At 30.2% G+C, this 12,007-nt stretch overlaps 1 protein-coding gene across 1 annotated transcript in view; it reads left to right on the forward strand.

Moving 5' to 3' along the window:
• The first annotated feature begins 1,552 nt into the window (after nt 1–1,552).
• sano (CABIT domain-containing protein serrano) overlaps nt 1,553–12,007 on the forward strand; it is a 94,535-nt gene continuing 84,080 nt past the window's right edge. Inside the window, exon 1 of the mRNA XM_080177961.1 lies at nt 1,553–1,923. Coding sequence (XP_080034087.1) covers nt 1,822–1,923 — 102 coding nt within the window. The 5' untranslated portion in view covers nt 1,553–1,821. The remainder of the gene's footprint in view (nt 1,924–12,007) is intronic.

Below are 12,007 nucleotides of genomic sequence, written 5' to 3' on the forward strand. Positions count from 1 at the left end.
TGATTGTTTTGAAAGAGTTTCTAAACATTTTTACACGTTTTTACTCATATTAGCATTTCCTCTTTTTAGCTTGCTAGAATTATCTTTGTGGTTAAGATAATAGAGGCTATAGATAGATTTTTAGATGAATAGAGAGATGGATAGATGAATAGATAGATGGTTAGATGAATAGATAGATGGATATATGAATAGATAGATAGATAAATGAATAGATAGATGGAAAGATGAATAGATAGATGGAAAGAAAAATAGATAGATGGATAGATAGATGGATAAATGAATAGATAAATGGATAAATGAATAGATATATGGATAAAAAATAGATTGATAGATAAATGAATAGATTATATGATTGATAAATAAGTGAATTAATAGGTGGCAAATAAATAGACAAACAGACAGACAAACAGACAGACAAACAGACAGACAGACAGACAAACAGACAAACAGACAAACAGACAAACAGACAGACAAACAGACAAACAAACAGACAAACAGACAAACAGACAGACAGACAAACAGACAGACAAACAGACAGACAAACAGACAGACAAACAGACAGACAAACAGAGAGACAAACAGAGAGACAAAGAGATAGACAAACAGACAGACAAACAGACAGACAAACAGACAGGCAAACAGACAGACAAACATACAGACAGACAGACAGACAAACAGACAGACAAACAAACAGACAAACAGACAGACAAACAGACAGACAAACAGACGGACAAACAGACGGACAAACAGACAGACAAACAGACAGACAGACAAACAGACTGACAAACAGACAGACAGACAAACAGACAGACAAACAGACAGACAGATAATAACCATACAGACTAACAGACAAACAAACCTATTTTATCCTTTATTTACTGCATCTATTATTTAATCTAGACATACATTACCAGACTTAGTGGGGAGGGGACATTGAGAGAAAAATAATTTACATCCCTTTTTCCCCCATAGATTTTAAAAAGAACTATTCAATGCATGAATATTATTGAAAGATTATTTTAATTTCCATTGGCCCATCCTTCTATTCGTGAAGACTGGGAAAATAAATAAAGTCTCATTATTTATATTTTTATTCATTCACTTGTCTTCATATATGACAGGGATCTAAAGGGATAAGACAATGGTCGATAAATTGATGCACATTCCCAATGATGATTCACAAAATTACCACTTCTGTAGATTACAACTAGGGGTTGAACCGTTTGGACACTCAACTTAATAAACCGCCCTCCCTATAATAATATTAACTCAGGGATCTAAAGGGATAAGACAATGGTCGATAAATTGATGCACATTCCCAATGATGATTCACAATATTTTCCCTTCTGTAGATTACAACTAGTGGTTGTATCGTTGAAACACTCAACCTAATTAATCAACCATTTAAAATTCATAAAACTCCCCAAAGCTATTAAGGTTGAATTGTTATTGTTTTTTTAAAGTATATTCTAATTTAGGTGACTGATTTAATTCTTAAAATTTTTGCAAATAATCTATAAATAAAATTTAAATAAATTTTAATTTATATTTCAGACAAAAAATGTCAGAATTTTTATACAAAAATGTTTAACATATATTTGCATCAAAAGTGACAAATTTTTGTGAAAAAATGTAATGTGTTTTTAAGAAGAATTTTATACGTGAAAAAAAATGAAACTTATTTTTAATAACATGTTATTACATTTATATGGTTATATTAACAACAAAGTGATTGTTAAAAACATTTATTAATACATTTTTATAGCCAATTTTCGGCGATTTTTTCATTAAATTGTGAAGATTTTTCGCGGTGGCGAAAAAATGAGTGAAATAAACGCGATTTTATCGTCGGCGAAGTGGGCAGAAGATAGCTACTATCTAAAAGAGTTTGTCCATAAATTCAAGTTGCCACAGGTTGCTAAGGTAAGTTGTTTAAATTTTTACTAAAAGTTAAGCGTAACATATCTGTAATCAAGTCATTAAATGTAAGTATGTCCTTAAACAGTATCCTGTATTTAAGCAGGTTTGCAACAAATTTACTTCCAATTTTGTTTAGACTTAAACATTTATATTGTGCTCTATAAGTGCTAATGTTTATTTGTCATACCGTATTAGTTCTTCGCGTTATTGATTTTGTAATCCTTGTTATTTAGTGGCTAAGCTACTATAGAATTTTGTGTAACTATTCTTTTAGATTTTCACAGGTTTTGGGCTTATTAAATTAGTTAATTGCCTATTGTCTTATCCCTAATTCTTTGTTAGACAAGTAGACAATAAATAGATAGATAATAGTCTGTAATAGATAAATATAATCAGTTTACAGAACCCTAATTAACAAATAAGAAGAAAATAACAAGACCAAAAGTCATAGGAAGCTCCAAATGGATTATTCTAATATGCCGTCATTCAGGGCATTTCGGCCAAAAGTTTTCATAATTATCCCCTTTTTTATAGGCACTATAAAGAGCTTCAATTATTAGTTGTTAGAATCAGTTAACAATTAGTACCTGTATCCCCTTAAAAGTACGAGCCGTTTTCGTGATCTATTGCTTGATACAAAAAGAAGAAAAAAAGAAAAAGTCCCTTCAAAGATTATTACGCCATACGATAAAATAACCAATGAGAGGCTAGCATAAATTTTACCATAAGGTCAAATACATTGTATACTGGCCTCTCATTGGCTATTCTATCGTATGGCGTCATTATTTGTGGAGGGAATTTCATCATCTTCAAATTTATTTTGTAACACAAAAAATTGAAAAGTATCTAAGTATTTTTTCTCTCAAATATTTAGAATTTATTTTAAAAAATGTTTAAATAACGTAAATTGTATCTTTTGTACGTAAATTTTTATTCTTAAGTAGGTGTCTAAAGTTTTAGAAATTACGTCAATCTTTTCTTTGAAAGGTTTTAAAAAAATAATATAAGATTTTGTTAACAAATTACAATTTTAAAATTATTAAGATGTTTTTCTATTTTTTTATGTCATAAAAATAACGAAGCCACAGTATACTACAAAATGACTGTCCGTCCGTCTGTCCTTCTTTCTGTAACAAATTAAATGAGGGAAACGTAATTTTCTCGCACGGAATTCAAGATAGACGGCTAACATTTATTGTGAAGATTCACTGCGCTGATGAACACAATGTATTTAACTTACTTGGTCCGTCGGTCTGTCGGTCATGCTACAAAAAAACAATATATATAGTTTATGCAAAAGGTTTCGTGATTTTTAATTTACACTTTATACATTAAATATATGCTCTAAAACAAAATTATTAAGTCTTATTTTGATCAGGGAGGAAGGGGACATAGGGCTGATTGTTACACTAGTCCCCAAAGTTTTATAATGCCCTTTTCTTTTTGGTTGGCTTTTAAACTTTGGGGACTTTATTGAATTTGATTGGTTGTTTAATTAAGTTGAGTGTTTAAACGCTTCACAACCAATTGTAATCTACGGAAGGGGTAATTTTGTGTATCATTATTGGGGATGAAAATCATTTTATGGGCCATTGTCTTATCCCTTTATAACCCTGCTCATCTGTATTGTCTGTATTGTATATATTTAAAAGTTTTACAAGTAGTTAATTTTATATTTTATGTTTAAAATCTTAATCTTAAATTTTAATCCTTAACGTTTTGAATACGATTATATATTAGTATTAAAGACGTACTAAGAAGATAAAATTCCAGTATGGCTTTGAAACCGATTAATACCCGCTTGATTAGAACCGGTTCTAGGCCATGCCTAAAAATTATGTATTGTATAGTATTACAGACAATTTTCCACATATATTGAAATAAAACTCATAAAATTACTTTAATGAAGAGTAGTAAGTTTGGCGTTATCCTCTTAGAAAATTTTTTAATTTGGTCTCCCCCCCCCCCCTCCCGACTATCGACGAACAACTATTTTAGGTTAGGTTAGGTTTTAGGCTAGGGAGCCGAGCGCTGCGGCTAGGCAGGCAAGGGGGCCGAGCGCTGCGGCTAGGCAGGCTAGGGAGCCGAGCGCTGCGGCCAGAGTTCATAGTTCGCTGTCGGGGGGGGGGGGGGGGTACTCAAATTTTCAATTTTTAAAAAAAAATTTCTAAGAGGATAATACCGTAAGTTTTTTGCATGTAGCAAAGGATCTCGCTAACCGCTCAACTGATATGGTTCTCCAATACAGTGAAGCTTCTTATAGGTCCAGGGAAGGCTTGTAATCAAAAAATAAAACAAGGATAAATTAATTAAAATGTTGCACAAATAAGACATAAATTAAAATAAAAAGTAAACAAAATTATTTTCTCACCCTGAAATTATGAAATAATATTATAATAAATATGTTTACAGGGTGATTTTAGAAAAGTGGTAGCTTTGTAATTGCAAGTATGGCTTTGAAACCAATTAAAAGCCGCTGGATTAGAACTGGTTTTTAATTTTACTGAAAAACCATGTATAGCAATATTACAGACTATTTGTTCGACCAGGCCTTCGGCCCCTCGGGACTAACAAAACTAATTTTAATCTTAAAATTTTCTTTTCAATAACCGCGGAAAGCTGCCTATAATACGATGCGATAAATAACTACTCATTGAATCGCTGTAATACATTTTCTATAGAATACAAAATTGATTAATTGTATATCATTTGCTACTATTGATCGATTATTATCAATTACATTATTTTGTGCAAAACAAAATTGTTTTAGTGTCACCCTGTATTTGTAAAACATACGCAAAGATGATTAATTTTACTGTAACCTTAGTATGGTCATATCACACAAAGTGCCGTTTGAGCATTGATACCCCCCCCCCTCTTATTTTTGAAAAAAATTGAAAATAAAGGGGGAGGGGTTAGTTTATTTTTTTATGTCTAATTCCTGCGATAAGGGACATTGGACTGTTTATTACACTTGTCCCCAAAGTTTTCTTATTTTTTGGCTTAAGAACTTTGGAGACTTTAATGAACTTTGATTTTGGTTGGTTCATTAAGACGAATGTCTAAACTTTTTAACCACTATAAGTAATCTAGAAAAGGGGTATTCTTGTGTATCATGATTGTTCATAAAAATCAATTTATCGGTAATTGTCCTATCCCATTAGATCCCTGGAATCAAAGCAGGTTAGGTTAAGTAAAGGGCTTGAAAGTCCCACATGGCCTCTGTAATAAGGATTTTTGACCTGCTGGATTAGTGTTCAGAAATTTTCCAAAAAGGGGATTGAGAAAGTTCACTGGCAATAAAAGTGCTTTTACCATATTGTTTGTAATTAATGACAAGATAATCCGCGAGATTCTAATATTACCAGGAACTATAAGAAGCTATAAATGAGAACCATATCGGTTCAGCGGTTAGCGAGATCATTCGATACAGACAATAAAGCTCACTACTTTATTAATAAATGTGATTGTACCATATTGTTTATAATTAATTACAAGATAACACGCTAGATTCTAATATTATCAGGAACTATAAGAAGCTTCACTATAAAGGAGAACCATATCGATTCAGCGGTTAGTGAGATCCTTCACTAAAGACAAGCTTACTACTTTATAAAATTAAAGGGGGATGGATAGTTTACTGGCAATGAAAGTGCTTTTACCACATTGTTTATAATTAATGACAAGATAACACGCTAGATTCTAATATTATAGCGTAAGGTGAAATTTATCAAAATAATAGATTCATATCAGGGAGGGAGGGGACATTAGGCTGTTTATTACACTAGTCCCCAAAGTTTTATATTCGTTTGCTTAACAACTTTGGCGACTTTTCTTATTTTTTTAAAATTGAAAGGATAAGTATATCATAAAAAAGTAGTTTAAAATCGACATAGTTTTAAAAGGACGTACAGACTTTCTGGTAACGATTATAGAGTTACACACTTCCTAAATCGTTCCTGTTATAGGAATAATTATGCATAGTTTAAAATCGATAGTACAAAAACACTTTTGTTTAGACTTATGCATTAATATTCTGTTTTTTCAGTTCTGACACTCTACAAATGTTAATGTTCGTTTGTCCTACGATTTTAGAGCTTTGCTTTTATGGATGTTGTCATCCTTGTTTGATATAAAAGTTAACCCTGGCCATTGTAAGTTTTTATTATTAAACAGCAGGGGGCTAACTTTAGGGAAAATTTTAAAGGATAAAACATAAAAAAGAGACTTTTATGAGAAAAATAAATAGTAATTTATGTTGTTTTTTGATGCATGGAAACCTTGCTGTTTAAAAGTTTGATAAAGGGAGTGGAAAAATGCCTCCTTTTTTAATATTCAAATTGTATCAGCAGGGGCTAACAAAACTGTTTTTAATCTTTTTTTTGTTCATTATATATCCGCGAAAACCTTTAATACGATGCGATAAATACATATTTATTACAATTGGTAAATTGCAAAAAGTTGAATTAATTTTTCATTGTACTATCCCTATACCCTACGTATAAAGCAAGTGACAAGGTCAATTTGAAGTAAATTACAGAGTAATTATAGTTTTGAAAAGAAGCTTAAAATCCAGGGAGGGAGGGGACATTGGAATGCTTTTTACACTAGTCCCCACTAGTTTTATGATAACGTTTTCATCTTGTCTTAGCAACTTTGGGACTTTTATATAATTTTGATTGGTTGATTCATTTAGTTGAGTGTCCAAACGTTTCAACCACTATTTATAATCTACAGAAATGGTAATTTTGTGTATCATCATCATAAATTTATCGGCCATTTATCACTTTAGATCCCTGGTAATTATAGTTTAGAAAAAAAGCTTAAAAACATTAATTGTCTTTATAAACAGATCTTTCATAATGGAACTTTTTGTTATGATTTTAAACTATTATATCAATTTCCCTGGGATCTAAAGGGATAAGACAATGGCCGATAAATTTATGTAATTCTCTAATGATGACACACAAAATCACCCCTACTTTAGATTACAATTAGTGGTTGTGAAACGTTTGAACACTCAACTTAATAAACCAAATAACCTAAATTCAGTAAGTTATTAGGTCAACGAATAAGAAAAAGTTATTGTAAAACCAACTTTTTATTTTATAATGTCGCTTTTTATCTCCTTATTGTTAAATAACATTTCAAACTCTTATAGCAATGTCCAGTATGGCTTCAAAACCGATTGATATTCGCTGGATCAGATCTAGTTCTCAGCTATACTGAAAAAGCATGTAATGTATCGTATTACAGACAATTTTCTACGATTATTAAAATACAAATCACAAGATTATTACCAGCTTCAATACTTTCAATGAATTTTGATTGGTTGGTTCATTAACTTGAGTGTCCAAACTTTTAAATCTCCAATTATAATCTACAAAGGGTTAATTTTGTGTAACATAATTGGGGATGTACATCAATTTATCGGCCATTGTCTTATCCCTTTAGATATATGTTCTAATCTACTGTCGATATAAACTTAAAATAAATCTGCTAACGTGTTTCATATATAAAAAAACTAATTACATTATTTATCCTAAAATTTTCTCATGACAATGAAAACTTAAATTTATAATTATTAAAAAACATATAAGGAAGATAAATCTATAGGAAATATTTAGATGTAAACAAGTAAAATAATATTCTTAAAAATCGTTGCAATACAGGAAGTGAGGGGACAATGTGATGTTTATTACACTAGTTCTCAAAGTTTAAAAATTATGATGTCTTAACAACTGTGGGGGCTTTATTTTGATTGGCGGGTTCATTAAGTTGAGTGTCCAAACACTTCAACCACAAAGAAAGAATAATTTTGTGTATTATCATTGGGGATGTATATCAATTTATCGGCCATTGTCTTATCCCTTTAGATCCCTGAAATCATACATACTTAAAGTTATCCTTAAACTAATAATTACATAAAAGTAACAGGATTGCTGTATTAATCCTGACTTTTTCTGTATGTACTAAAAGATCTTGCTAACGTCAGTTGAACCGATATGTTTCTCTTTTACAATGAAGCTTCTTATTGCTTTCGGGAAAGTTTTAATTTTGGGGAGGGTACCAACACTTTCCACCCACTTTCAATGGAAACCTATCCCCCCCCCCCATTAGTTCATTAAAGTGCTCCTAGAGACATCTATGGGAGTAGCCGTTGGTTACTTGTTTAATTCAAGTGCATTTGTATAGTTCACCAAATTATTATTATAATTTTAAATTTATTTTTTATGAAAAAAAACAATTTGCCATAGGCTGCCACAAAATATGCAGCAAATATTTCAAAAATTCTTTGATAATCAGGGATCTAGAGGGATAAGACATTGGCCGATTAATTGATAAACTTAATACCAGCAATGATGATGCACAAAATAACCCTTTCTGTAAATTTTAATTAGTGGTTGAAACGTTGGACACTGAACTTAATTAACCAACCAATTAAAATTCAATAAAAGTCCCCAAAGTTGATTAGCCAATGAATAAGAGAACATTCTTATAAAAGTTTGGGGACTAGTGTAATAATATCCCAACCCTCCCTGCTGAAATAAGACAATGAGATTTTTTGGGTAAATTTGTGGCAAACTTTATTCTTAATAAATTAGCACTTGCCAAAAGTATATGGGAGGGATATTTCAATGAAGGAAAAATTTGTTATAAATCAAACTTTTCATAGGTCAATAATAACAGATAAGTTAAACATTGAATATTGATATATTAACTCGAGTTTGACAGTGATCTTAAGGGATAAGACAATGAAATATAAATAGATCAACTTACCCATTGATGATAAACAAAATTACCTCTTGTGCAGAATAAAATAATAATCAAAATCCAATAAAAGTACCATACTTTTTAAAGCCGAAGAATAAGAAAACGGGTCAAAATTTTGGGTACCAGTTAAAGTAACAATCTAACGTCCCCTCCTTCCCTGAACAAATGGTAGTTGTTACACTTTTTCCGTTCTAACACTTATTTGATAAGTATTAAATTAAAGATTTTAAACTTTGCCAAAGAAGTTGTATCAACTTTTTTTTTTATAGCTAGCCGGTTCTTTTAGTAAGTAGTAGATGTAAAATTTTTCATAGAATTCAGATATGCAATCGGTTTTTTTGTAGACCTCTTATTTTTTAAGTAATTTAAGTTTTTTAAAAAAATAATTAAGTCGGTTTTAAGGTACTAAAACGCAACAAAATAAAAGAAGAAAATGGCCAGTAAGAACAAAAATAGTAAGATCTTTAATTTGACACCTTACTTTTAAAATTCTGTTGAGTAATTATTGAAAAAATCTATTTTTTTAACCTCGGTATAATAAAAACTTTAGACCTAAATATTTTCTCAAACAGACATAAAAAACATGGGTTCATATATACCTTCAGAATCAGAAAAATATTACGAATCCATTGTAAGCAAAATTGAAAAAAATTAAAAAATTAAAAAATTTAAGAAATGGCCAATTATTTTTTTTGTTCAGACAACACTATTGTCTTCCCTTTTTTACCCCCTCTTTACCCCCTCTTTACCCCCTTCCCATTTTTATACTCAATTGAAGAATTAAGACGTTGCCTGTACAATATAATATGATATTTTCATATAATTCCTTTTATTGTAGTTTATATACTATATTGTAAACTTTTTTTTTCAATTTTGCTTACAATGGATTCGTAATATTTTTCTGATTCTGAAGGTATATATGAACCCATATTTTTTTATTTGTGAAATAATAAAATTAAGTTCAAAGTTTTTATTCTCGTGGGTTAAAAAAAATCGATTTTTTCAATAATTACCTGACAGAATTGAAAAAGTAAGGTGTCAAATTAAAGATCTTACTATTTTTGTTCATAATGACCATTTTCTTTCTTTTTTTTGTTGCATTTTAGTACCTTAAAATCGACTTAATTTTTTTTTTTAAAACTTAAATTACTTAAAAAATAAGAGGTATACAAAAAAACCGATTGCATATCTGAATTCTATGAAAAATTTTACATCTACTACTTACTAAAAGAACCGGCTAGCTATAAAAAAAAATAGTTGATACACCTTCTTTTGACCGTAGTATCGACTCGTAATAATGATATCTATAATTTGAAAACATCAATAAGTCAAGGGGACAATTTTTTTGCTGTGTGAAAAATAAGAAAATCAACATAATAGAAAAGTTTGATATATCCTATTTTTAACAAGACTAAAAGTTTTATATTTTTACTGTGATTTTTTGCAAAGTATAGAATTAGCAGGTATGGAGGGGACATTTGACTGTAAATTACACTAATAAAAACTTTTAAAGCAACTATCTTTATTAATTGTGTATTTCTATTGTAAATCGATTGGTTGGTTCCAAAATTTTCAACTAATAATTTAATCCACAGGAGGGGAAAATGTGTTGTATATTAGATTTTCATTGACAAGTAATTTTAGAAGTTTACCTCTTTTAGCAGATGATTAAATTCTTATTTCTTACACTAGTCCCAAAAGTTTTATAATAACTTTTCTCGTATTCATTCGAATCCGGTGGACAGGAACCGGTTCTTATCCATACGAAAAAACTATGTCTATCATCGTATTATATCCAGCTTTCTACGAATATAGAAATGTACTATCATAAGATTAAAACCAGTTTTTTTAGCCCGTGCCTTCGGCAACTCGGGGCTAAAAAAACTAGTTTTAATCTTTTAATTGTACATTCTATATCCGCGGAAAGCAGTTTATAATACGATGAAAAGAATAACTTTTCTCGTATTCATTCGAATCCGGTGGATAGGAACCGGTTCTCATCCATACGAAAAAACTATGTCTAGCATCGTATTATATCCAGTTTTCTACGAATATAGTAATGTACAATCATAAGATTAAAACCAGTTTTTTTAGCCGGTGCCTCCGGCACCTCGGGGCTAAAAAAAACTAGTTTTAATCTTATAATTGTACATTCTATATCCGCGGAAAGCCGTTTATAATACGATGCGAGAAATAACTATTCTTATTCATTGGCTAAAAACTTTAGGGACTTTTTATGAATTTTGATTTGTTGATTCTTTAAGTTGATTGTTCCAATGTTTCAACCACTAACAGTAATCTATAGAAGTGAATAATTTGTGTATCATCATTAGAGATGTACATCAATTTATCAGCCATTGTCCTATCCCTTTATATCCCTGCTTCTTTTGCTTCTTTTTGGTAAATGAAATAAACAAAATATACTCTTAATACAATTAAGATATATTAGCTAGAAAAAATACTAAAAATAATTATGTACAAAAAAGAACAAAAAAAGCATATAACAAGAGCAAAACAGTTGGTCATTATGGAAAAAAACCAAGGACCACTATATTCAATACTAGCACAGCATTACAAAGAATCAGAAAATGAGGAATTGTTATTTGTCGCATCCTATTATAGACAGCTTTCTGCGGATTTTAAAATGAAAAATGAATGAGTTAAACCCAGTTTTGTTACGCTGTATTAATTAATTAAACCTTTGAATGGACGTACAGACTAGTAGGATTAATATGTAGGGTAGCTACGCTTACACAACAATGATTATTCATGTTACGCTGTATTAATTAATTAAACCTTTGAATAAAGCAACATACAAAATAAGAGTTCCCACGTTTGAGCAATTATTTCTTATTGTAATTACAAACAGAGAAAGAGAGTGGATAATTGGCTGTATATTATATAATACTGTTTTCTTATTCGTTGGTATAAAAACTTTGGGGACTTAAGTGAATTTTTATTTCTTGTTTTTTAAGTTAAGTAATATTCAAACATTTCAAACATTAATTTAATGCTACAGAAGGGGCAATTTGGTGTATCAACATTGGGTATGTATATCAATTTAGAGGCCATTGTCCTATCCCTTTAGATCCCTGAATTACATAAGATTGTAATAATAATATTTATTTTGGAAAGGAGTTTTATTGCAATGGTTAAAATAACGAGACCCCCATCCACCTCCTTTCCCCTTACAATTCAATAAAGAACTATCAACAATCGAAGTTTTTATTAATTGTAATTTTTTTTAGTTTTGTCAAAACATTCTGTATTGCAATGGCTAGTAAGGTACTAATACATAGAAAATTATAGCATG

This window comes from Acartia tonsa, chromosome 11, assembly GCF_053477335.1.
Source record: "Acartia tonsa isolate MP-2025a chromosome 11, ASM5347733v1, whole genome shotgun sequence".
Lineage (NCBI taxonomy): Eukaryota > Metazoa > Arthropoda > Copepoda > Calanoida > Acartiidae > Acartia > Acartia tonsa.